The 25,007-nt window shown below is 38.0% G+C and overlaps 10 protein-coding genes across 10 annotated transcripts; 6 read left to right on the forward strand and 4 right to left on the reverse strand.

Annotated features, from left to right (window-relative positions):
* Positions 1-2,057: 2,057 nt before the first annotated feature.
* EV154DRAFT_565178 (uncharacterized protein) lies at positions 2,058-2,500 on the forward strand (the record flags this gene model as incomplete). Its single annotated transcript, XM_051605885.1, has 2 exons — positions 2,058-2,368; positions 2,446-2,500. 2 exons carry the CDS (start codon positions 2,058-2,060, stop codon positions 2,498-2,500), a joined length of 366 nt encoding a protein of 121 aa, XP_051456038.1.
* Positions 2,501-3,116: 616 nt separating this feature from the next.
* On the reverse strand, positions 3,117-4,358 carry EV154DRAFT_552894 (uncharacterized protein; the record flags this gene model as incomplete). The annotated part of the gene is made up of 2 exons (XM_051605084.1): positions 3,117-3,665; positions 4,255-4,358. The coding sequence occupies 2 exons, from the start codon at positions 4,356-4,358 to the stop codon at positions 3,224-3,226; spliced, it is 546 nt and encodes a 181-aa protein (XP_051456039.1). The 3' UTR covers positions 3,117-3,223.
* A 4,488-nt stretch (positions 4,359-8,846) lies between these two features.
* Positions 8,847-9,899, forward strand: EV154DRAFT_544436 (WD40-repeat-containing domain protein; the record flags this gene model as incomplete). The annotated part of the gene is made up of 5 exons (XM_051604600.1): positions 8,847-8,857; positions 8,922-8,993; positions 9,065-9,234; positions 9,303-9,758; positions 9,811-9,899. The coding sequence occupies 5 exons, from the start codon at positions 8,847-8,849 to the stop codon at positions 9,885-9,887; spliced, it is 786 nt and encodes a 261-aa protein (XP_051456040.1). The 3' UTR covers positions 9,888-9,899.
* A 75-nt stretch (positions 9,900-9,974) lies between these two features.
* Positions 9,975-10,419, reverse strand: EV154DRAFT_603860 (uncharacterized protein; the record flags this gene model as incomplete). The annotated part of the gene is made up of 3 exons (XM_051607372.1): positions 9,975-10,058; positions 10,128-10,221; positions 10,314-10,419. The coding sequence occupies 3 exons, from the start codon at positions 10,417-10,419 to the stop codon at positions 10,001-10,003; spliced, it is 258 nt and encodes an 85-aa protein (XP_051456041.1). The 3' UTR covers positions 9,975-10,000.
* Positions 10,420-10,790: 371 nt separating this feature from the next.
* Positions 10,791-11,953, forward strand: EV154DRAFT_513920 (velvet factor-domain-containing protein). Its single transcript, XM_051602079.1, has 4 exons — positions 10,791-11,030; positions 11,133-11,270; positions 11,332-11,725; positions 11,834-11,953. Exons 1-3 carry the CDS (start codon positions 10,861-10,863, stop codon positions 11,582-11,584), a joined length of 561 nt encoding a protein of 186 aa, XP_051456042.1. The 5' UTR covers positions 10,791-10,860; the 3' UTR covers positions 11,585-11,725; positions 11,834-11,953.
* A 555-nt stretch (positions 11,954-12,508) lies between these two features.
* EV154DRAFT_513923 (60S ribosomal protein L10-A) lies at positions 12,509-13,159 on the forward strand (the record flags this gene model as incomplete). Its single annotated transcript, XM_051602080.1, has 1 exon — positions 12,509-13,159. One exon carries the CDS (start codon positions 12,509-12,511, stop codon positions 13,157-13,159), a length of 651 nt encoding a protein of 216 aa, XP_051456043.1.
* Positions 13,160-13,973: 814 nt separating this feature from the next.
* EV154DRAFT_466947 (uncharacterized protein) lies at positions 13,974-17,706 on the forward strand (the record flags this gene model as incomplete). Its single annotated transcript, XM_051597749.1, has 3 exons — positions 13,974-14,245; positions 14,294-15,321; positions 15,925-17,706. Exons 1-3 carry the CDS (start codon positions 14,044-14,046, stop codon positions 17,704-17,706), a joined length of 3,012 nt encoding a protein of 1,003 aa, XP_051456044.1. The 5' UTR covers positions 13,974-14,043.
* A 102-nt stretch (positions 17,707-17,808) lies between these two features.
* EV154DRAFT_273002 (Rhodanese-like domain-containing protein) lies at positions 17,809-19,286 on the reverse strand. Its single transcript, XM_051594711.1, has 2 exons — positions 19,005-19,286; positions 17,809-18,940 (listed from the first exon to the last, which is right to left on the reverse strand). Exons 1-2 carry the CDS (start codon positions 19,245-19,247, stop codon positions 17,912-17,914), a joined length of 1,272 nt encoding a protein of 423 aa, XP_051456045.1. The 5' UTR covers positions 19,248-19,286; the 3' UTR covers positions 17,809-17,911.
* Positions 19,287-19,635: 349 nt separating this feature from the next.
* EV154DRAFT_466952 (Plectin/S10 domain-containing protein) lies at positions 19,636-20,743 on the forward strand. The gene is made up of 4 exons (XM_051597750.1): positions 19,636-20,081; positions 20,147-20,404; positions 20,480-20,587; positions 20,649-20,743. Exons 1-4 carry the CDS (start codon positions 20,030-20,032, stop codon positions 20,666-20,668), a joined length of 438 nt encoding a protein of 145 aa, XP_051456046.1. The 5' UTR covers positions 19,636-20,029; the 3' UTR covers positions 20,669-20,743.
* A 1,332-nt stretch (positions 20,744-22,075) lies between these two features.
* Positions 22,076-23,983, reverse strand: EV154DRAFT_513935 (uncharacterized protein). Its single transcript, XM_051602081.1, has 3 exons — positions 23,017-23,983; positions 22,884-22,946; positions 22,076-22,798 (listed from the first exon to the last, which is right to left on the reverse strand). Exons 1-3 carry the CDS (start codon positions 23,933-23,935, stop codon positions 22,257-22,259), a joined length of 1,524 nt encoding a protein of 507 aa, XP_051456047.1. The 5' UTR covers positions 23,936-23,983; the 3' UTR covers positions 22,076-22,256.
* Positions 23,984-25,007: the final 1,024 nt, after the last annotated feature.

Below are 25,007 nucleotides of genomic sequence, written 5' to 3' on the forward strand. Positions count from 1 at the left end.
TGGTATCCCCTCGACATGTATTTCAGTCAATTTGGTCACATAAAGGGCTTTTGGGACAATACAAAACCAAGGGAGGCATTGTTAACGTTCCTGTTAATGTTGATACCACTGTGAGCTGTTTGCCTCGTAATTACGATTCTACTGGCATAATACAAATCAGTTTTAGCAAGAAAATTAAAATTTACGAAAGATTACATAAAGGGTAATGTCAGTCCTGTCAAAATATGGGATGCCGCCCTATATTTGCAATCCACACCTATACATGTCAAATATGATATTCAAATTGCAAATCAAAATGAATGGAATGAAAACAGCATAAATACAAATGTACCTGTTCAGACAAATGAGGACGATGATGACACTGTTGATGAACAAGGGATTGAACTTGAAAGCAATGAAACCAACCCTGCGGAGAATGAGATGGAAGATGAACCATTAAATGCAGGTACAACGGAATCGATTCTTACCAGTAATAATGATTTCACAATTCGACTTGCTCCTGGGGGAAGGAATGACACCTATATCAGTTTTGACGGACAAAGATAGTGATTTCTTATCTTTCCCAAAAGTTTATTACGGTCATAAGCTGGAAGGGTCAGGGTCAGTTTCCTACGGCAATTTGGCAAAGTCCGTTGTACGGAAATGTCTAGAACTCCGTATTTTTTTTTTTCAAATAAACGTATTTTTTAGAATCACACGATGGTCTTACACGTCGATTGACATGCCATATCATCTAAACTTCATGGGATGATCGATTTCTGTTTTCCATAAAATCTGCTTCACTGTCATTACAAGTTACCACTGAAACACGTATAGACAATTACCAAGCACTGACTTGCTTGGGAGTTGTTTGCAAGTGTTTCTATTTTAAGTAAAGGCTCAAACATTATGGATGATAAAATAGACAAATGAAATCATCCTGACATAAGCTTGTTTATCTATAAATAAAGCTGGTTCACACACTTTATTCTTCTCCTTTTCTTTTCCCTCAACATACTTCTTTTATCGTATGAAAGTAATCGATCACGTAAAAAGGTTTGTTTAATAGTGGCTCTTGTTTCTTTGAAAAGAAGCTAAATTGAAAAAGATATATTGTGATATTGCGGCTGCGGCTAGTCTTTGCTTTAGGAGGGCGACCTCCTTGGCAGGGTTCTTGAGTTTTTGGAACTCACGGACTGTGAATAGCAGAGATTTCATTTTAAATAGGTGTCATCATACTGGGCTGCTGGTCTTGGCTGGAGTTTTTGTATGTGGTATGAAAAAAATACGTTTGAAAAAAATACGGAGGTCTAAACATTTCCGCCATGATCAGACAATTGGGGGTTCCGACTTTGTTTGTAACTGTTTCTGCTGCTGAGACCAAATGGAACGAACTTTTATGCATATTAAAGAAAGTTATAGATGACGATGTTATGACAGAAGATGAAGCTGAAGAGTTATCATACGATGAAAAAGCCAGATTGTTTTTTCTTGTTTTTTGCTAATATGCTCGTCATGACAACATCAGACACAGAAGCAACTTGTGACAAATGCAATCTATCGGTTGGAAGGTCACTAAAAAGTCATGAAAAGAATTATCATGCACCTTCTATTTCAGTGAAATACATGGAAAGCGATGATTTGTTCTTTTTTGTTATTATTTTGTGTCCTATTAATGAACATATGAAAATCCCCTTCTGCTAGATTCTAATCAGCCAACTTCCCTTCTTTTGATACGCAATAAGGTGACAAGCAGATTTGAATGCCCCTTTTGCAAGAAGACATGGCTCACCTGTTCAAGCACTCGCTCTCATTTTTATCGATACGCTGGGAAATTGCTACGGTTGTTCTAGCGAGAACGAATCTAGTTATGAAGAAAGTGACGTTGAGGACACGACCATTGCCACCATTAAAATAAAAGCCACATAACTCATCACTGTGTTTCCTGAATCTGTTGACAGCCCCCAAAGAAGCTTTGATGAATCGATTTTACGTGCCTCAAGACAATCAGGCAGCTCTACCTGTGAGAGAAACAAGGCCCTGTGGAAGAAATCGCTCTAACCCACTGCAACAATCTTATGCCTTTGATTGCCAAGAATCAGGACCACAGTTTTCACGTCAAACATATCACAACTGGCAAGAAACGTGCATGGGATAACAGTGGTATATCTACAAATGTAAATCCAACAAAGAATATCGAAGCAGATCTCATGTCAATCCTGCATTACGGCCCTTACGCCGAACAATTATCCAAACGATGCTTCAAACAGTTGGACATCAGTTCCTGTCAATTATTGAACGAAGACTGGACGTTTTTACCTCAACTACGATTTGCCTGCGCTCAATTAAAAAAGCTAGCATCTTGGCAAGCAATCAAAATGCAAACAAGGTCGATCAGTTTGATATGCGATACCAACTTCGGCAACTACGATCAAAGTTCCATTACCCTTCAACATACCTTCTTAGTCGCGCGTCAAGTATCTTTGCGAATGACTTGCGACACCTCTCCAATGTTTGTTGATCCAATGAACCGGTTCGTTTGCCCATCGAAATCTTTTTTTTTTTCTTGTAAAATTTGGTTATCTTTCTATTATTTGCCGCCACGTAAAATCCATAGCCAATTTGTCCCAAATAATGTATCAAAGTATCTCTGCAAATGTTACTATGACGAAGTTTAATTTCAGCGTCCATTTTCTCGTAAAACACAAATGACTAGCGTCATGTTATTCCCTCTAGCCGTCTGGGATGTCTGTCATTCATTTTTTTTTTTTTTTTATGTGCACCATTTGGTTTTTCACTTCAGCAAACAAATCAGTGGATGAAAATGTGAAGTCTCGTGTCCTGAATGGTTACTAGTACGCTATTGCTATCTTAATCTTCAAATAAAAATTCTCGATGTTGTGTGTGAAAAAAAAAAGCTAAGGATAATAGCTACTCTTTTATACTTTACAAACGCCTTACTTTGTTCTAATTAATATCGCTGTCAAAATGAAGTGTCATCACTTCACCGGTTTCTATAGCTAATATCTGAAACATCTCTGGCAATAGAAATCATACCATCGCATTTTTGGTCTGCGTTTTCATCATGTTGAATCAATGGTACTCCTTCTTTTTTTGTAAAAAATGCTCTATCTTTTATTTTTATTACACTTCCTCACCAAGGTTCACTCAAGCCAAAAAAAAAAAAAAAAAAAAAAAAAATCAGTGTGAAGGAACGCAGTTGGAACGCAGGCCCAAAAAGTTTTTAAAGAACCTGAATTAGCTCTCCATTACAACAGCTGTCTGGATATTTATGAGAATGAGAAACAAATCCTTGAAAATTACTCAATTCCAAACGCTTTGATGCCTTGCTGGTTCGTGCCATCGACGTCTCGCGATAATTCACACCTGCTGCTTTCCACTGAGTAATAATATCAAAACGAAGCTGTAAAGTTCTTGGAGCATCTCTTTCTGCAGTATATTTTGATGCTTGCTTCAATGATAAAGCACATTTTTCTCTGATATGCTTATACAGTCCACTAATAGATATTTCAAGACCTGGGAATGCTTCACAAAGGTTACTACTGCGTCCGAAATAAAGAAGACTTTTTCCAAAAATGAAAATGACTTCGTCTGAAAAATGTCCAAAAATGGTTCGAAAATTTTTGGAAATCGTCCGAAAACCAAGTAAAAACACTGTATTGCTACTAGATACAAGAAGTATATTTCAATTTCAATACGTCATTTTTTTTTTTATGGTTGAGATGGGTGCGGGGACCTGTTCTTGATATTAAAAAAAGTTGCATCATGCCTTAATCAAGAAAATCGAGTCATTTAATTTCTGACAGATTAGATGAGTTCTATTTGGAAGTTCGGGTTAATACTTGAAGGATCGATGTGAATTTTTCTATCAATATTCTTTCCTATTTCAAGAGGCCTCACCAATAAAACGAGATGATCTTGAAATTCTGAAGATCAAAATTTTATATCACAATCAGATTCATCTGGGGAATAATCGATCATACGATAAATGTATGCAACCCGATTATACAATTTTTTTTTTTTTTTTTTTTTTCGGTTCTACAACGTACGCCCTTAGCTATTGCTGAAACTTAAAAAATAAAACCTCGATCGAGTTTCACTATCTTCAAATCGAGACTTCTATTGAATTATACGATTTCTAAAGAAAATTGTTTATCTTTGTTTATAGATGCAGCAATCCCCATTGTTTTTAATGATTACCAAAAAGTCGATCTTTTTTTTTTTTTTTGAATTGCAGCTTCAAATCGATTTCACATTTGAATCGGAAAATATTTATCAATGTTTTTGTAAACTCCTATTCGGCTGCAACAACCAAGGAACCTTATTGTGTATTGATTACTAAGAATCGATGATTTCATTGTTATTTCCAAAATGGAAAGAGTTTTCTATGTCATCATCAGTCGACTTTGTATATATTAGCTTTTTCTTGAAATTTTTAATACCTATTGTTTATCGCTCTCAAAAAAGATAAACACTGACGTAAATAAATTCAAATATAAACATTACTGCCAATTATAGGAAACCACAAGAACTGATATTAAATAGGTTAAACATATAGCCTTTTCTCCTACAATATATTCAATATGCTTGGTTCTAGTTTTAGTCATATTAGACGCGACTCATATTAGGAAACGTCAATTTCACGCTCATTTTTTAAATATATAATATTTAACCTTATTTTGACACACGCAAAATCGCGATTACATATCACGATTTAACGTCCGAAAACTATTCATGATATCTATACAAAGTGGTATATAAAAATTAGAGAACAGAAACACCACATTAATTAAAAACATGACAATAATTCTATATTACTCAAAAGAACAAAAAGTGGCGTGGTAGGGAAAGCAAATCAGGATAATAATTGACACCTCGTTACTCAACGAATAAAATCTTTTACCGTAACTTTGGAACTTACATCTCCGCCACCAATGACTTGTCAATAACACGTGAGCCTTACGTAACTGGGGGGTCCCTCTTGGTAGCTCACTATAACATACTGAGACCAAAGCCTCATCAAGACTTCACTGCGGTCATAGACACTTTGTCGTTTGTTATAGACTTTTTCCAGTGGTCCACATTATAAGAGGGAGACAGGGTAATTGTGGAAATATAGCGTGGTCGTGCTACCATCCCCAAATGTAGAAAGCAAATAAACAGATGCCTATATTTGATGATTATATGCCATTTATCAACGTATGCGTAAGATGTCTTGACTCTAACTGAGCCATTTTTTTTTTCAGTAAAACACTTTCTCTGACATTTTATTTGTTGCACCCTCCTAATAGCACACATATTTCGCTTTTCACTATTCTTTTTATTATGTGAGATTAAACTGGGTGTTACATTTTGATATCTATGATAATTTCAAGAGAAAACAGCCTATTTGTTTATTTATTACAGCATAAATGGTTTTCAGCGGATAGCGCGAATGATTGGTTTTTAACACTGCGTATGAAAAGCATGGCCACATGTTATAGCAGTAACTTCTGCGATTTCAAGACTATCAGTACAGATTTCACAATATGCACTTTCCAAAATTTTGCTTAAAAGTTCATTCAAGAGTGAGAAAAAAAAAGAAGGTACAAGTGAATGTAGGGTATCTTTGTGCATATACGTAAAAAAAAAAAAGTGTCTTGATCAACATTCCCACACTAATTATTTCAAAACAAGTTTCAGATGGAAAAGACGCAATTAGTAATCAGCACAAGAGTGAAGTCGTTAAAAGTGGAATCAATAGCACTTTATTCTTTGATGCAAGATAATAATTCATTAAAATTGTTAATGGAACAATTTTTTCAGTTGAGTGAAAATACCATGTAACAATTCGAGCTGAACAGTGAGGACTTCAGAATCAGCCCTTGAGATAGTCTCACCAATGTCGACCAAGAGGTCTACAACTGGTTTACACTGACAACTATTATTATCGGATGATAGATCTTGTTGATGTAAGGGTTTAACTGAAATTACACCATTATAATAATAGCGTGTTAAATCTTTTTGACAGATTGGACACAATGCAGAATACTTGCGCAAAGTTGTAATGCTTTTTATTACATGAAGAGTAATTAATACAATCGGTCTGTTACGAATTTGATCACACATCATTAGTCTTTGAAGCAGTATTTACCAATCCTTATGAAAGATGTGCCCGCATGAAGAAACATCAACCAGGGGGTCTTCAAACAATTTGCCACAAATACCACAATAAGTATTAGCAAACATTTTTGTATGAATAAAAAGATGTCTGAGAGGAGAAAAAAAAAAGAGTTTTTATTTTTTCATCACTAATAAATCAAATATTATGCAAAAAAAAAAAAGGCATTTTTTGATCAATGGAGACCACATTTTAATTTTTTAAAAAAAGTTTTTTCAAATGTGAGTGAACTTCCTTTAAAATTGTAATTTTTATGGTACTGTTGTCCGACTTTTGTGCATTTGCGAGTAAATCCATTAAACTGTTTAAAAGTAGGTCAATTCTGCGAAATAACGATCCAGAAATGTTGAGCGCTTGTTCTTTTGTAGTAAAAATTAAAGGGACATAAACATGACCTATATCAGAACCAGAAGAGTCACAACGACATGTCTTGAACGCATCAGAGATATCGTTCCAAACGACAAGACTGAAACGTTAAAAATGATGTTACATATAAACTTTTTTTTTTTTTTTGGTCGGTAGCCTTATTTTACCAATTTGTATGAAGAATGTGTCCACACGGAAGAACACTTAGTCCAGTAGCATCATTATCGGTTCTTTCAATGCAAAGTAAGCAAAAGTTATTTTCGAACATGGTTGAAATATAATGAGAGAGAGAGAAAAAAAAGACTCAAAAAGTCATATTTGATTAATTTTATAATAAGCGATATATTTTAGAATAAGCAAAATGAATCAAGCAAACTCTCTTAATCGAAAAAAGTGGCTATTTGTTCACGAACAGAATTTGTCATTCTAAGCTTGTCTTCAAGATTTTTAACCATTTTAATTTCTTTAATGGACACTTTTATAGCATCCAGCATTTCATCCACTGTCTTAAAAGTGCGTTCTTTATCGAGAATTGTGTCCTTTGAGACAACGGCTATTATCGTACCATTGCGGGAAGTGAATGTAGACAATTCTTTGTGACAGACTGGACAAATGGATGCATATCTATTCCAAAAAGAAATACTAATAATACAAAAGTTAGAGTCTTTAAACCAATGTGAAGATCTCTATTAGTAAATACCACTGTGAGTGAAATAAATGTCCACATGAGACAATGTTTACATTCTCATGATTGCTGGTGTTCTTGTAGCAAATAATACAAACGTTTTCGACCATACTTTAAATATGAGTGATAATATATGAGTGAAGGGAAAAAGAAATAAAAATATGGGGATCACCCTTTTTACAAGACCAAGAAATATGATTAATAGTAACAGAAAGAACACAAAAAAGTAAATGACAGGCTGATGCTGTCAAAATTGCATATTTTACCCATTTCATCTTTAGTAGAGCAAATGATTTAAAAAAACAAATGAATTTAATAAACTATCCCAAATTTGGGATGGTTGCAATGGAACATTCTGTCTTATATATGGTCTGATAGAACAATTGAGTTGAGACTGCGCAAAAATAAAACCACAGAAATGAAAGGTTAATAGAGTGATACTCGAGAATGACAGAGTAAATTTTTTTATCGATCTATTTAGTGGAGCGTTTGAGAGAGCGTTACTAAAACATAGTGAGCTAAATCCCCCCCCCTTTTTTTTTTGAGATAAACTTCGAGATGCATTATTTACACCTGCTAAATTTACCACACATGCTAACCGTAAATGGGTATGACATTTTCAGCATGATTGATCCGGCAATCTGGGGAACATGGATCACTACTCCATTATTATTTAGAAAGAAAACTCTTTAGATCCTACCAAAAAACATTTGTTCAAGTCCCACGTTATGTATTCAATGAGATCATCAAGTTTTAGTAATTTGATCATGTACTCACTAGGTAGATATGTTTAGATGCTTATTGGCTAATTAAGCATGTAGAGTAATTGGGGGGTACAATTTAAACCACCAGATCGAACTCTTTCTCAGCAGTGCTTAGTCAGGGAGAGAAATGAATAAAGAGTTGCTTTCAAACATTGGTTTTTTGACAGCCAAACAACAACAATAATAAAAAAAATGAGTTTCAAAGATTCATGTCAATGCCGATCACTTTTTTTTTTTCTTAAACAATGAAATACAGCGAAACAAAAAATGTAACTGCGTCACACGCAAAAAAAAAGGGGAATATGTCTCGCCTTTTTCCGAAACCCATATGTAAAAGTTTGTTTGCTTAATTTTTTTTTTTTTGTAAAAAAAAAGAATTCAAGAAACAATTATCATCTTTCTTTGTTAAATAATAACAAACAATAAACATGACGATAATTGATACAACTTGTGTATCAAGGTAAGAAAAGCACGTCTATCTTCTCAAAGGAAATACTAACCATACAAAAAAAGTGAGGTGAATATGTATGTTCGACCAAAACCTATCGTTCACGATCAAAAAGTCACTATTCATCATTGGTAAACAAAAAAAAAAAAAAAAAAAAAATAACCAGTTATACATAACTCCCTTCTAAAATATATAAATACTTCATAGGCAATTGCGAGATTTATTATTAACCGATGATGAACAACACAAGCATGAATTAATTGTACCCACCGGACAAGATATTTACAGAGTATGTTTGTTGGAATTTTTTTTTTGTTGTTGTTTGTGTAATAATGACTGACGATGTAGAACCCACTATAGTATAATTTCATGACTGGACAACGAAGTTATTTATTAAAAGACATTGGCTATCCTCCTACTTGCATGGCTTCAGGGTAAAAAAAAAAAAAAAATGGAGTCTTGTGTATACCTTAATTATAACCCTTTTTTCATATTTAGATACGGGTATTGGGCTGCAGGTGGACAAAGAGGTGACTTGACATTGAAGGATACAAATAGTGAATATCAAGTGTAAACATTAGTATTTTATTTTTTATTTAAAAAAAAGAGTACCAATCATTGCTAACCCACAATATACATAGGAGCATCACTACCTCACCAGGATGCACTATCAATAACGGACTGTGTTTTTCTCATTTAAATGGAGAAACCCGATTATTGGTTTCGAATAATGATGCATCTATCCGAGTCTTTTCTGTGCCAGATCTAGAGTTGATTGATACATTAGATTTCCGAACCGCAGTTAACCACAGTAAAAAAAGAGAGAAAGAGAGAGAGTGTGTGTAAAAGATGAGGTGGTATACTAACATTTGTTAATAGCCTCTGTGAGTCCGGACGGACGAAAGATGATTACGGTAGGAGACGATAACCGAGTCCAATTATTCAATGTGACCAGCAGTGGACAATACGAATTATCGACGACCATGGCAGTATCGCGTGACGCGAACTTTTCAGTGGCATGGAACCATTCCAGCGAGAAATTTGCCGTGTCAAGCCAAGATGGATCGGTGCATGTGTGGGATATTCGTAGCCGAAATCCTTTGGCCCGATTTGCGGGATTACATCCGTCCATTACAAAGGGAGCAGCACGGTGTGTGAAATTCACTCAGACGGGAGCAGTGGATTTGCTGGCTTTTACAGAGCATGTGTCTCATGTACACATTGTGGATGCGCGTACATTTGATGGACAACAGACGTTACGTGTTGGTTCAGCAGGTCATGATACACCCATTACCGGCCTGTGCTTTTCCAATGACAGCCAAAAGATGTTTGTCGGTATGTATTTTTATTATGTCTGTCACCGGTTATAGCTAAATATATTACATAGGACTGGAAAATGCAATTCTTGATTTCAATATAGACACTGGTGCTCGTAGAAGATTTGCTCATGGCAAATTACTTTAAAATTGTATTATCATTATTATCTCCCCATTCATTGTAAATATATATGTTTTTTAATTATTATTTTGTAAAACATGTTATCTGTATATCATTGAACGGACATACATAAGATTAAATTAGCACAGGAGGGAGCAACATTCTTCTGCGGCGCAGCAACAGAGTAAACCCGAAAGACTATAGAAAATCGAGCGCGTTTTTAAAAAAAGATGGGAGATATTTAAATATATCTAAATATATATTTACCATGCTAAACAGCCGCCACCACCTCCGCTACCCTGTTGTTGTTGTTGTTGTACAGGTGGTTGTGCGTACATTGGTTGTTGCGGTTGATAATAACCTAAAGAAAAAAAAAAAAGTGATTAACCTTTTTCTGCTGTTGGGGTGATTTTTTTTTTCGCCGCTAACTAATCATTTTTTAAATACTATTACCTTGTTGCGGAGGTGGATTGTATTGCTGTTGATACTGAGGGTTTTGAGGTGGAGGAGGAGTATAATACCCTTGAGCTTGTCCACCTGAATTCTGATTGTAATTCATACTGATAAAAATTAAAAAAAAAAAAAAAAAAGATAAAGTTTAAACAAATGTTTTTTCTTTCACTTTGTAATATTTCCCCGAGCTTCTTTTTTTTTTTTATTAAAACATTGTATTGAAACGCCAAAACAAATACAAGATGCGGAGTGTAGAAAAGGAGGTCATTGACATCATGTGCTAGATATGGTAATAACCCCCTCCTCTTTTTGAAAAAAAAAGGACTCGAACATTCTAGGGGCGTGTCTACAAATTGTGTGTGCCTTTTTTTGTATATGTGTGTGTCTGATGTATCCCGTGAAACATGAGCAATAAAATCGATCGAATAATTTTTTTGTGTGTTTCTTCTTAATTCTTTATCTTCTTTTTTTCTAATTTTTTCTTTTTTTTTTTTTTAAAAAAAAAAAAAAACTTCTCTTTTTCTTTCTCTTCTTCTTCTTTAAAAAAATGACAACCAATACTGAGGAAGAGGATTCACAAGAAAAGAATTCGTCTGTTGTCCTAACAACAAGTAAATTCACTTTTCTTGAACCGAATCTCGATCTCATGACGAATTTTTCTAGCAAATCACCTATTAACAAAAAAGAATATAAATTACCTAGTTTTTCCAATTCAAAGTAAAAGTAAAAAAAAAATTATATATATTTATAAACAATGGGCAAAAATATGAGAAAACAAAAAAGATAAAATGCACTGACACTTTCTTCTTCACTTTGTAGTGCCTACTTGCTAGCGGTAGTAGAACAACCTCAGCAATGTCGAATGTCTGGCTATGGCGAAAAGGACAGGCGTCCCATTGACCCTGCACCCATTGTCAAACTCATCATTTTAAATTGTGACCAGGACAATATCGAAGAGTAAGTGCATAGTCTATCAAGAAACAATCATCATTTTTGGCTCATGGGTAAAGAATCATAGTGAATTGGAAAGTCCCTTCTATGTAGTTCATGTCTCATTGTATTCAGAAGATATGCAAACCCAACACGATTTAATTCAAGGTGCGGCTGTACCTCATAGCGTACGCTTCCTTGTAGGTTCACTTGTCAGTTCACCCAGTATATTAAAAAACCTACAAGATGAAAAAGGCTACTATTTTGCCTTTCCTGATCTAAGTGTTCGAATGACAGGTCGATATCGACTTCATTTCAACCTAATTCATTTAGCCATGTAAACCAATCATATTGTCATCATCATACACACACACAAAAAAAAATTAGACTAAACCTAATGTTTCCTAGGAACAAGGTCATTACCGAAGTTTTTTCTGATCCGTTTACTGTTTATTCTGCCAAGGCCTATCCGGGAATGAAAGGTTTGCATAATATGTGTCACACGTCATTTATTTTTATCCATTTAAAGCTAAAGCCGTTTTCCCCAAAAAAAAAAAAAAAAAAAAAAAAAAAATTACAAACTATTATAGGATCAACTGAATTATCAAGGCACTTGGCCAAACAAGGTTTAAAGCTAACTGTACGCACCCAAATTCGTACCAAAAAGAATTAAAACTCAAAAACCTTAAAAAAAAATAATATAATAAAAAATGTAATCACCGACTGGGGGGAGGGGGGGGAGGGAGAGAAAGAGTGTGTGTGTGTGTGTGCGTGTCCGTGCAAGTTTGGGGGGAGGGTAATCAAAGCGTACAGCGTGTGATGTGATTGATTCTTTCTTTATCTCCTGTAATTTGTTATTGGTAAGCTATTGAATTTTTTTTTTGCGTACTGAGAAGCGTATGGGATGGATGAACAAAAAAATGGGATGGATGGATAGGTTAGGATGGAAAAACGGTCTCTTTTTTTTTTTCTCTCGTAGATGGCACATGCAATTGAAAATTACATTCTCACATTCACTTATACATTACGGAGAGAGATGGAAAGAGAGATGGGGAGAGAAGGGGGAAAAGAGATGCTGTTTGGAACCGCAGTTAATGCCTGTTCATTCATCATGATGTTTATTCATCAAAATGAGTTAGTCATGTGAGGGAAGAGTGACCTTCTTTCATTTGCTGACTAATAGCTAGTGTATATAAGAAGGAGGTGAAAAAATAAAATAATAGTTCATCTCTTAATTAACACTCTTTTTTATAACTTTAATAGAAATGGGTCGCCGTCCTGCTCGCTGTTACAGATACTGTAAGAATAAGCCTTATCCCAAGTCCAGATACTGTCGTGGTGTTCCCGATGCCAAGCTCAGAATCTACGATTTAGGTCGTAAGAAGGCGTCAGTTGACGATTTCCCTCTCTGTATCCATTTGGTCTCCAACGAATATGAACAACTCTCTGCTGAAGCTCTTGAAGCCGGTCGTATTTGTGCTAACAAGTATATGGCCAAGACCAGTGGTAAGGATTCCTTCCACATGCGTATTCGTGTCCATCCTTACCATGTCACCCGTATCAACAAAATGTTGTCTTGTGCTGGTGCCGATAGATTGCAAACTGGTATGCGTGGTGCTTTCGGTAAGCCTAACGGTCTTGTCGCTCGTGTCAACATTGGTCAAATCATTTTCTCTGTTCGTACCAAGGACTCCAACAAGGCTGTTGTCATTGAAGCCTTGAGACGTTGTAAGTACAAGTTCCCTGGTCAACAAAAGATCATTCTCTCCAAGAAGTGGGGTTTCACTCCTCTTGCCCGTGCTGATTTCGTTGAGGCCCGTGCTGCTGGTTTGATCAGACCTGATGGTTGTTACGTCAAGTTCATCCCTCAAAAGGGTACTCTCAAGAACTACTTCAAGGAAGCCTCTTTGGTCTAAATTTTCTTGCTTTCAATAAAAAGTCATGTACAAAATAAATAAAAAAAACGATGGTTTTTGTCAACAAAAATACATTATCCCCCCCACACACACACTAAACACACGCTTTTATGATTTAATGTCAAGTCTTTTAAAAAAGAGAGAGAGAGAGAGAGAGTTACACTACATTTACTATTGACAGTTTTTATATGTATAAATATATATTTTGGGCATCTATTTATAAGTTTTTTATTCTCTGTTCATAAATATAAAACGTGATGTCCATGCCAACATCAGTGCAACATTTGTCGGAGTGTTTTACAAGTAGAAACAATAAAAATAATAATAAAAAAAAAAACGTGTGTTTCGAGAGGTTGCCATCTTACGACCCTGATATTAAAACTGATAGCACATAGATCATGTGGTTGTTAAATTCTCGTGGGTTCATATTTTCCGATTGTGTGTGTGTGTACAACAAAGTGAGAGCAGTTAGTCATTCCAGATGAAAAAAAAGGGCCTAGAAACACGCAATTATTATTTCTAAATTACTTCTTTATTTTTATATAAAGATATATGAAAAAGGCAAACAATTAGTGATATAATTAGAGTAAGAAGTGTGAGAAAAGAAAAAAAACGGGAGAGGAGGTGGCACCTCACACCAACAGAAAAAAAAGAATAGGAAAGCTTCTTTAGCCTAAATACTTGATTTTTCCACTGTTCCTGGAAAATTGCATGTGGATGCTTTCCCTTTTTGTTGTCCAAGATAAAAAAAAAACTTTTTTTTCTCCGCCTATATTAACAAAGAAAAAAATTATCATGACCCGCCCCCCTTCCTCTCTCTCTTCTTCTTCTTTTTTATATATATTCTTTTTATTTTTATTTTCTGTTGTATATATATATAAACTATGACAACAACACTACCCGAGAACGATGGCACGAATGCATCATGGTTAAAACAGCGTTCTTCGTTATTCAATAATAATAGCAGTAAACCCACCAAAGTCGTGGATAAAGAATTAGCACGATTAAAAAATATGGGTGTTTCTTCTGTCTGGTCAAATAAATTTGTAAAACAAGATACAGGAGGTACAGTTAGCCCTCGTCTACGTTTCGCCTTAAATGATATGTCCCCACGTCCTAACCCCAATTACACAGGTCGCTCACTTACTTCCCCCGTATCACCCAAATCTCCCGTCTTTAATACAGCAGGTCGTACTCGTACTTTATCCGCTGCATCCTCAAAGACAGACGACGACAGTAGTAATCCTTTAGGTTATCTCTCCAAAGCTTCCGTCTCAAGTCTCGACTTGAACGATTCAAATACCAATCTTCATCGTCTATCTTCTGCAAGATCATCACTCACTTCCTTTTCTAGTCGTCCCACTTCACCCTCGATTGAACCACGACGCAAATCTTCCACCACTACATCTACTATTACATCAGCTACTGCACCCACTACTGCACCCGCTGCTGCACCCACTACTACACCCATCACTGCACCCACTACTACACCCATCACTGCACCCACCACCGCAGTATCATCACCAGCACCAACACCATCATCAGCAGTTATCAACACTCCTGCAAAAACTGTCACAAGTATCGATGAAGCCGCCTCTCTTTGGTTCCAATGTGAGACCTTGAAAACGCAAAACGCTCAAAGTAATGCGCGTCTCACAAAAGCCAACCAAGACATTGATTTCTATAAGCGTCAGTTGGAACAAACCGGCGAGTTGGCTCGTCAAGCTACCCACCTTCAGCAAAAGAAAGAGGAGGAAGAAGTGGTTACCGAAAAGGTGGTTGTACCTGATAATATCGATGAAGCTGCCTCTCTTTGGTTCCAATGTGAGACCCTCAAGACACAATTTGCTCAAAATAATGCTAAATTAAACAAGGCCAATGAGGATATTCAGTTCTTTAAACGTCAGTTGGAACAAACTGGAGAGTTGGCACGTCAAACTGTTGCAGTCGAAACTGTTGCTCCTGCTGCTCCTGCTGCTGCCGTGGTCACTCCTCCTACTAAAGATGTGGATGAAGCTGCTTCTCTTTGGTTCCAGTGCGAGACGCTCAAGACACAGTTTGCTCAGAATAATGCCAAATTAAACAAGGCGAATGAAGATATCGAATTCTACAAACGTCAGTTAGAACAAACTGGAGAGTTGGCACGTAAAGCTACCGAAGTGGTCGAAACCTCTCCCGCCATGTCTCCTGTAATTGCTCCTACCAAACCTGATCATTTGGATGAAGCCGCTTCTCTTTGGTTTCAATGTGAGACCCTCAAGACTCAGTTTGCTCAAAGTAATGCCAAGTTAAACAAGGCCAATGAAGATATTCAGTTTTTTAAAAGACAATTAGAACAAACTGGAGAGTTGGCGCGTCAAACCGTCACAGCCGAAGCTGTTGCTCCTGCTGCTATTGCTGCTGCTGCTGTGGTCACTCCTCCTACTAAAGATGTGGATGAAGCTGCTTCTCTTTGGTTCCAGTGCGAGACGCTCAAGACACAGTTTGCTCAGAATAATGCCAAATTAAACAAGGCCAATGAAGATATCGAGTTTTACAAACGTCAGTTGGAACAAACAGGCGAATTAGCCCGTGAAGCAGCTACAGTGATTGAAGCCTCTGCCGTCATGTCACCTGTTGTCACTCCTACTAAACCTGATAATTTGGACGAAGCTGCTTCCTTGTGGTTCCAATGTGAGACGCTCAAGACTCAGTTTGCTCAAAGTAATGCTAAACTAAACAAGGCAAATGAAGACATCCAATTCTTTAAACGACAATTAGAACAGACAGGAGAATTAGCACGCGAAGCAGCTGCCAAGGAAAGTAAAGCCGAGGAAACCAAGGCCAATGAAGCGGCTTCTTTATGGTTTCAATGTGAGACACTCAAGACGCAATTTGCACAGAGTAATGCTAAATTAAATAAGGCGAATGAAGATATCGAATTTTACAAGCGCCAATTAGAGCATAACGGGGAGCTTGCACGTCAGGGAGCAGCAGCGGTAGCCGAGGACAAGGAACGTGAAAGTCTGCGTGTGAGACAATTAGCGGAATTGATTGTGAAGCAAGATAAACTATTGGGCGAGTACGAAGTGCATTTGGACGATCTGACTCGCATCACCAATGAATCTGTCTATGTAGGGGAAACCCAGGCGGAAATGGACAAGTTGCGACAAGAAGTCTCGGCCCTGAACAAGCAAAAGCTCATGATGGAGGGTTCGATTGCCGCTTTACGTGCGGAATTAGAAATGAGTCAAAGTCAGATGCGATTGATGATGCTTGTCTCCACCGAAATTCAAAACGAGTTTGATCTTTACAAGGAAAAGATTCAGACGGATATCAAACGTTTATTGTTAAAGAAGCAGGAGGAACATGAAGCTCAAATGAAGGATCTGCGTCAAGGTTTGGGGCTTACACCTGAAGTGGTAGTGGAGGATACCGCGGTTCATCAGGAGTTGGTGGATTCGCTTCGTCAGCAAGTAAATACCTTAACCGAGGCTCTACAGGAGAAGGAAAAGGCACTCATCACGAGGGATGGAGACTTAGAAGCCAAGGAACGTGATTTAGTAAAAGCTAAGCAAATTCAAGAGACCACCGTCATTGAAATGGAAAACAGGCTCAAGAACCAAAAAATGGCCATGGATGCAGAAATGATGAAGTTGAATCAAACCATTTTGGAAAAGGATACTCTCTTGATGGAATTCATGAGTAGCCGTAACAACAGTCGTGAAGTCATTTCTGCAGCGGCTTCCATGTCCTCCCCAACTACTACTAGCTCTGTCGTACCCGCGGCTGCAGTCACCAACACCTACTATCACCAAAATGAATCCCGTCTCCAGATCAACCAAGTGCGTGACTACATGTTCTCATCGTCGGAGGATGAAGAGGAAGAATCAGAGGTGCTCATGATGAGTTACAGTACCGATGAAGAAGAACTCGCTCCTCAACAACATTACCACCATGTCTTGAACGCTTCCAATAGTACACCTCAAAGTCCTGCTGATACCATTTCCTCTGCTATTAGTTTCGATTCCGATGAAGAAGAAGAAAAGATTGCAGAAATTAAGCACTTTTCTTATTCGTCAGTCCAATCCCAATCCACAAGACCTGTTTCGTACCTTAGTACCACAAGTTCCATGGCGTCTGGCACAGAAGAGATGGAGCATGGACAACGTTCTAATGTGAGAAATAGTAGTCGTAGTTCCAAGGAATTGAAGACAGCTAGCTGGCCTATGCCACCTCCTACACCACCTCCATCAGAACCTTTGCCTCCTGTTCCTATGCCTGTATCTGCCGAAATACCTCCTCCTCGCCGTGCAAGATCCAAGACAATGGCGCGTGATGAAGCACCCAACATGTCCATGTATACTACCTCTGTCCATCAAGATAACCAATTACCTCGTATCATGCCTATCGAAAGAGAAGCACCCATTGCTCCACCTCGTCCCAAGAATCTGGGCACATTGGATACCAAGCAACATACCAAATGGATGGATGATCCCGAAAGTGAAGAAGATGAGTTATGGTGTGAAGCAAATGCAACTCCTAAACAAACAACTGCTGAATGGTAAAATCTTTTTTTTATTTTTCTTTTTCTTTATATATTCTCTGTATTTCATTCAAGTCTTTTTTTTACCCCATTCATGTATCCTTAGAACAATTTATCCCCCTCACAAACACACACCCTTTAACCTTTTTTTACACAAATGTATTTTTCTCTCTCTCTCTCTCTAAACTATTATATAAAAAAATAAAAAAATTGGTATATTTTTTTCTTTAAGAAATTAATTGGAGTTCTTCTTTACGACGTTGTTGTTCACATTGACAAACTTGATCTTGATCACAGGTGATACAGCATACGGGGTTGGGAATAATACAATGATCACACATCAAGATCAAGAGATGACAAGCGGGTGTACTACATTTTGTATATTGATCCCAAGGAGCAGCACAGACTTGACATTGACTAATGACCTCCGTCTTTTCCAAGCCCAATGATTGTCTAGCATCAAACACATAATTTTTGCCTTCCCACACAGGATTTTCTACATTGGCCGTTTTACACCATTCCATATAATTATGTATCCCACCATCCAACATGAAAATCTCGGTATCCGGTAAAGCCTGACGCATAAAAGCCGTAGCCTTTTCACATCGGATTCCTCCCGTACAATACGTCAACACCTTTTTCTTTTCACGAATCGTATCTTCATTACGTTGAATATAATCTGGAAATTGACTGAATTTTCGAATGGCCGGTGTCACTGCACCTCGAAATTTTCCAATCTTGCTCTCATAATAATTCCGTGTGTCCAATAACAAAAAGTCGTTTTTCTCTTGTGTCAACATGGCATGAAAATCTGGTGGTGCTAATTTACCTTCTCGATGGTTTGGTAACGAGAGTTTTTGCAGGACTACCGAGGTTTGTCCTAACGGACAGATTTCATCCGCAAATTTGATGGAGAGTTCGCCAAAGACATGCTTACACCCCGCTGAAGGCTTAAAAAATTGATAACGTGCTGTGGTAGGGTCGGATAATGAAGACGGAGGTAAGGTGAGGTCCCTGAAGGGCTGTGTCGTGGTTAACCAGTCCAGGTAGAGATCAATCTCTTCATTTGTACCGGCTAGAGTCGCATTAATACCTTCGGATGCAATACGGACTTTACCCGTCATATTTTTACAATACAATTGATGGTCTATGGAAAATTGCACTGGATCAAGGATATCTGTATAGCGATAAAATAAAATCACCTTGTGCGTATCTATTGGACATTGACAATCCACAGAAATTGGATCCGAAGAGCCCTAGATGTCTGTCAATATATGTGTGTGTGTGTGTGTGTGTGTGTTTAGATGTAGATGTATTTACTTTTTCGCCTCGTCTTTGCCTAAGTTTGGATAGGTTGTGTCGGTACAGTTCCATAGCTCGCAGCGTCTCTAGTTGAAGGGTTTCGGCATTGTCCAGGTCAGTGACATGATCTCGGTGGACATGACGTCCTATATCGCTGAGTGAGGAGAAATCAGTATTGCAACACTCCCAGTGAGACTCTGACTGCTGTCTTTCTTTTAAGAAATCTTGAATGATTTTTCGTCGTAATTTGCTAATAGCCATTGTTTGTAAAGAGAACGTAATTTTATTTTATTTTATTTTTTAAAAAAAAAAAAACGAGGGCACCTTGAGGTTTTTCATTTCCCACCCTGAAATCCCGGTCACTCACAGGATCAACTTGACAAGAATGAATGAAAATAAAAACGCACAGACATTTGTAAACTTAAGACGTATTCCACAATGTACAAGTCAGCTTATGAAGGGGGAGGTTCCTTTTGCATAAAAAAAAAAGACCAGAAAAAAAAAAATGGATTTTTCACATTTTTAAAAGATTTCCTTATAAGGGAGCGGTCATTGAAACGTGTAGGGGGATAGTGGACAGGGCAAAAGAGTAAAGGGCTTTTGAAGTCAAAACGAGCGCCAAAGTCTATAATTCCTTCTTTCCCCGCATCGGTAAGTCTGAACGGAAATACCTTGCAAAATCTATTTATTTTTTTCAATCCATCCATCCCATCATCGACCGCACACATTCTCATCCTCCCTCAATGAAGGACCCCATCCATCATCCCAGAAGATTTCAAAAAAAAAAGATTAAATATACATCCATCCATCAACATATCAGTAAACTTATCGCATAGACATATACACGAACAATAGATGGATATCAGCAGAGAGAAAAAAAAAACCAAAAAAATTGAAAGGAGGGGGAAGGGAATACGAGATGGATAAAAAAAAAAATTACGTGTTAATTGAATGATGGATGCAATTGGAAATTGGGAATATATTTTGCAAATTAGAAGGGAAGACTAATCGCCATTTTTTTTTTATCATTTAAAGAACCCAACATGCTTATTTCCAAGGAGAACAGAAAGGCCATCTACTCGGCTCTTTTCAAGGGTAAAAATAATTATATATAGTTGGTGTCCATGTTGAAAATTGACTAAAAAGATTCCCAAAATTAGATGGTGCCCTTGTCGCCCCCAAGGACTACAACCTCCCCAAGCATAGCGAAGTCGATGTTCCTAACCTCGAAGTCATCAAGGCCATGCAATCCTTGACCTCCAGAGGTTTCGTCAAGACCCAATTCTCTTGGCAATGGTATTACTATACTCTCACTGATGAGGGTATTGATTACCTCCGTGAGTTCCTCCACTTGCCTCAAGAAATCGTTCCTGCTACCATGAAGAAGTCTGCCCGTCCCGCTGCTCCTCGTCGTGCCTGTAAGTTTTTTTTTTTTTTTATATGTGTATATACATTATGAAGTGATCTCTTTTTTCTAACTGTATTCCTATTAGTCGGTGGTGAAGGTCGTGAGAACCGTGGTCCTCGTGCCGATCGTGGTGACTACCGTCGCAAGGAAGGTGCTGAAGGTGACTTCAAGCCTGAATTCCGTGGTGGTTTGGGTACGTTTTCCCTTTATTATTGTTAAAGTTGTTCATCCATACTAACGTTTCTTTTTATTAGGTCGTGGTAACCGCGAGTAAATTTTTTTGTTTGTTTCTTCCTTTGTTATAAAAAAAACTTGTTGCAACAAAAAATTCCTATTTTCTTTTTGATTTATTTACCTGTGTCAATGTGTGTTGTTTAGAGTGTAGTTGGGGAGAGGGGGGTTATACGTGTGCTATTAGCGGTGTGTGTGGGGGTATGGGTTTACAAGTGAAAGGAACAGGACTTTGATTAAATTTATGCTGTTTTGGCTACATAAAATTCTTATTAAATCCATGCTTGTTTGGCTACATGAAATGCATGACGTATTTTGGCCAATGTTTTATTAAATCCATGCTTGTTTGGCTACATAAAATGTTTGATTTGTTTTGGTCAATGTTCACGTCCGATTGCTCTATTTTTAAGAGAGACTATTGATACAAGTTGTCTTAATCGACGTAAAAATGTTTGATTTGTTTTGGTCAATGTTCGATTAAATCCATGCTGTGTTGGCTACATAAAATGCATGATGTATTTTGGTCAATGTTCACGTCCGATCAATCTATTCTTAAAAAAGACTCTTGATACAAGTTGTATAAATCGACATAAGAATGATAGATTAAATCCATGCTTGGTTGGCTACATAAAATGTTTGATTTGTTTTGGTCAATGTTATTTAATCCATGCTTGGTTGGCTATATAGAATTGCTTGATATGTTGGTCAATGTTTTATTAAATCCATGCTTGTTTGGCTACATAAAATGCATGACGTATTTTGGTCAATGTTCACATCTGATTAATCTATTTTTACGAGAGACTCTTGATACAAGTTTGTTTTGCATGGAGAACAAAATTTAAAATAAACCAAAAGTGATACTGTTAGAATTTGGATACCACTTTATTATGAACGAAAAAAATAAATTAATTAAAAAATGTCTTGATGGGTCTATGAAAAAAAATTAGGGATATCTTTATAAAGAACTGGGTTAGTTCTAGAGGGAATATTGAGCGCCTTATTGGATCATGATGTAATAACCTGGTGATAATAAATAATCAACATCTTTAAATTTAGCCCTTCCATACTGAGTATATAAATATTAGTCAGAGGGATCAACAGTTATAACATCAAATGACAAGAGTAATATTTGTGCTCAGAATCTATTAATATTCTATAGTCCAGGCCTATTCGATTGTATTGCTTTTTGCAGAATAAACATTTATGCGCCATAGGCTTGTTCTGTGTGTACAGACTTCAACGGTAGGATGAGAACAAGCGGGGTAATGTGTGATTCATGATTAACTTTTATATTTATTATCCATCCTTAATGTGATGTGACAATTAACTTTATTATTATATCTATGATATCTTCAACAAAGTTGTCTAAATTGCCATGATGTTTTAAAATGATATAAATGCTATTGTAATTTATTTTAGAGAGAGAGAACACTTGAAAATTATTATGTACAAATTTTTTTTTTTTTTTATTTATTTACAAAAAGGAAGGGAAGGGGTTTAAAGGAAAGGAAAGGGAGGCGAAAAAAGGAAAGGAAAGGAAGGCGAGAAAAGGAATGGAAGGGGCGGAAGAAGAAAGAGTCATAAAGAAAGGAAAGTAAAAGGAATGGAATGGGAAGAACTGTAGACAAGGTTTACTTGGACAAGCTTCTAACTTGCTCAGGAGTTGCCTCGCTGTGCAAGTAGAAGCAATTGTCCCCTTGTCTACAGTTCTTGGTAAGGTGGAAGTACCTACAAGCGGTAATGGTAGCTTCCACCTTCTTTCTTTCTTCTTCCGTGGCATCAGAGTGCAAGAAAAGGCACTCGTCGCCAGTATTGCAGAAGCCCTTGAACAAGTAGAATCGGCAATGACCGGTCAGAAGTCGAAGACGTTCCAACCGGTCCTTGTTCAAGGGCTCATGCGAGTAGGGACAGTACTCGCCCTGCGTACAGTCCCTTTGCATATGGAAAAACCGACAAGGCTCCAACTTCAAATCGTGTGAGAACTTGCAGTCCTCCCCCTGGGTGCACGACCCCGTCTTGTAGAACTGGCAGACGATACGCGCAGTTGGGGCTGGGGGAGGCTTGCCATCGTGCTTGAAGGTACAGTTAGAGCCTTGTCGGCATGTTCCTTGCATATAGTACTTGCATACAACAGTCGGCACAAATTTCTTTTGCTGGAAAGGCCGTTGAGGCTCTACATGTACAAAAAAAAAAAAAAAGGGTTAATTAAAGAAAAACTAATGACAAGAAAAAAAAAAAAAAAAAAAAAAAAAACTTACCAATTCCTTTTTGTTGTGGGCGGTTGAATGCCTTTGGTGCCTTGACGGGATTGCTTTGAGGAGCTACATTATAAAACACATTTTAGAAACACACGACACAAAAACAATTTTTTTTTTTTTTATTAGAATTTACCAAAACCGGACTGTTGATGCTTTTGTTGTGCTGGTTGTGCTGGTTTTCTTTGGTGCTGTTGCTGGTGGGCTGAGGGTTGCACCACTGAGGTGGAAGCAGCTTCATGTTGTCTCAACAAGGCATCAAAGTCGAGCTCATCAGACTTTTTGGGCAGGTCGTTATGTCTACGAGCAGCCAACTCCATAGCTCTCTTTTTCTTTAATTCAGCCTTCTTTTGTCGTGCTGCCTTCTTTCTACCCACTTTGCTCTTCCCTTGCGGTTGTGCTGGTGAGGCTACCGATGGTGATGTTGATGGCTTGCCTTCCTCCGAAGCAACTGAATCTTTATTCAACGAGGCCAAGGTATCCAATACTTCATCCATGGGTGGTAAAGCGTCAAGCGATGGTACAGGTAATTCACCCAAGGACCTTCTTGCCATTGTTTCCTCATGAAGAGATTCTGCTACATATGGATTTGTGATATTAAGAGGTGGATTGTTGTGTCCAAAGATCATATCATAGTCAAATTGAATAGGATTTGAATAAATCATGTCATGACCTAGGTGAGGGTTGACTGATTGAGTGCTGGACGTAGCCAATTTACCTTGATCATTGACGAGATTTCTAGAGGAACCAGATGAGGAAGGAGTCTTATCAAGCTCCAAAGCGGTTGGCATTTGTTGCTTTTGCTCCAACTTGACTGTCACAGAAGGTTGTGAAGTTGTTGATGAGGAAACACACTTGCTTTGATCCAATCCAAAAGGTGAGGAGGTACCGATTGGTTGTGTTGATGAGAGAGTCTTATCGAGCTTTAAGGCGGGTGATACCTGTTGCTGTTGCTCTAAAGCTGCGTGAGCTGTTGTTGGTAAAGCCAAGTTGTCTTGATGCAATCCACGTGGCGAAGAGGGACCAGAGGATGAAGGAGACTTATCAAGCTTCATGGTGGGTGATACATGTCGCTGTTGCTCCAAAGCTGCGCGAGCTGCTGTAGGTGAAGCCAAGTTGTCTTGATGCAATCCACGTGGCGAAGAGGGACCAGAGGATGAGGGAGACTTATCAAGCTTCATGGTGGGTGGTACATGTTGCTGTTGCTCCAGGGCACGAGACACTGAAGGTCTTGGACCTGATTGACTTGTCGAAGAGGAAACCGAGCTACCTTGATGCAATCCATGTGGTGAAGAGGGACCAGAGGATGAAGGAGACTTATCGAGCTTCATGGCGGGTGGCACATGTCGCTGTTGCTCTAAAGCTGCGCGAGCTGCTGTTGGTGAAGCCAAGTTGTCTTGATGCAATCCACGTGGCGAAGAGGGACCAGAGGATGAGGGAGACTTATCAAGCTTCATGGTGGGTGGTACATGTCGCTGTTGCTCCAGGGCACGAGACACTGAAGGTCTTGAACCTGATTGACTTGTCGAAGAGGAAACCGAGCTACCTTGATGCAATCCGTGTGGCGAAGAGGGACCAGAGGATGAAGGAGACTTATCAAGCTTCATGGTGGGTGATACATGTCGCTGTTGCTCCAAAGCTGCGCGAGCTGCTGTTGGTGAAGCCAAGTTGTCTTGATGCAATCCACGTGGCGAAGAGGGACCAGAGGATACAGGAGACTTATCAAGCTTCATGGTGGGTGGTACATGTCGCTGTTGCTCCAGGGCACGAGACACTGAAGGTCTTGGACCTGATTGGCTTGTCAAAGAGGAAACCGAGCTACTTTGATGCAATCCATGTGGCGAAGAGGGACCAGAGGATGAAGGAGACTTATCAAGCTTCGTGGCGGGTGGCACATGTCGCTGATGTTCCAAAGCAAGTGAGTCATTCATGCTTGGTGGTGGAGATTGGTTAGGTGTAGGCAAAGAACCTTTTTTAGCAGAAGGTGTTTGAAGTTTCAATCTAGGATCAACTAAAGGGACCTTTGGAACAGTAGGAATCATTACAGGGGAATCTCGGAGAGAGGTATCATCCTGAGGTGGGTTATATTTAATAGGAATTTGCTGCGAAGCGACTATGAAAAAAAAA

The sequence above is a fragment of the Mucor mucedo genome (assembly GCF_025094135.1).
Source record: "Mucor mucedo strain NRRL 3635 chromosome Unknown EV154scaffold_67, whole genome shotgun sequence".
In the NCBI taxonomy this organism is placed as follows: Eukaryota; Fungi; Mucoromycota; class Mucoromycetes; order Mucorales; family Mucoraceae; genus Mucor; species Mucor mucedo.

Excerpts from the sequence above, each read along its gene's own strand:
- EV154DRAFT_513920 (XM_051602079.1), top strand. The coding sequence starts at position 10,861 with ATGACAACCAATACTGAGGAAGAGGATTCACAAGAAAAGAATTCGTCT. Across the intron at positions 11,031-11,132 it reads CCTAGTTTTTCCAATTCAAA|TGCCTACTTGCTAGCGGTAG; the intron begins GTAAAAGTAAAA and ends TTCACTTTGTAG. Across the intron at positions 11,271-11,331 it reads GACCAGGACAATATCGAAGA|TGAATTGGAAAGTCCCTTCT; the intron begins GTAAGTGCATAG and ends AAAGAATCATAG.
- EV154DRAFT_273002 (XM_051594711.1), bottom strand. The coding sequence starts at position 19,247 with ATGGCTATTAGCAAATTACGACGAAAAATCATTCAAGATTTCTTAAAA. Across the intron at positions 18,941-19,004 it reads GGCAAAGACGAGGCGAAAAA|GGCTCTTCGGATCCAATTTC; the intron begins GTAAATACATCT and ends ACAGACATCTAG.
- EV154DRAFT_466952 (XM_051597750.1), top strand. The coding sequence starts at position 20,030 with ATGCTTATTTCCAAGGAGAACAGAAAGGCCATCTACTCGGCTCTTTTC. Across the intron at positions 20,082-20,146 it reads CTACTCGGCTCTTTTCAAGG|ATGGTGCCCTTGTCGCCCCC; the intron begins GTAAAAATAATT and ends TCCCAAAATTAG. Across the intron at positions 20,405-20,479 it reads CGCTGCTCCTCGTCGTGCCT|TCGGTGGTGAAGGTCGTGAG; the intron begins GTAAGTTTTTTT and ends TATTCCTATTAG.
- EV154DRAFT_513935 (XM_051602081.1), bottom strand. The coding sequence starts at position 23,935 with ATGAAGCTTGATAAGTCTCCTTCATCCTCTGGTCCCTCTTCGCCACGT. Across the intron at positions 22,947-23,016 it reads GCATCAACAGTCCGGTTTTG|CTCCTCAAAGCAATCCCGTC; the intron begins GTAAATTCTAAT and ends TTTATAATGTAG. Across the intron at positions 22,799-22,883 it reads CCCACAACAAAAAGGAATTG|AGCCTCAACGGCCTTTCCAG; the intron begins GTAAGTTTTTTT and ends TTGTACATGTAG.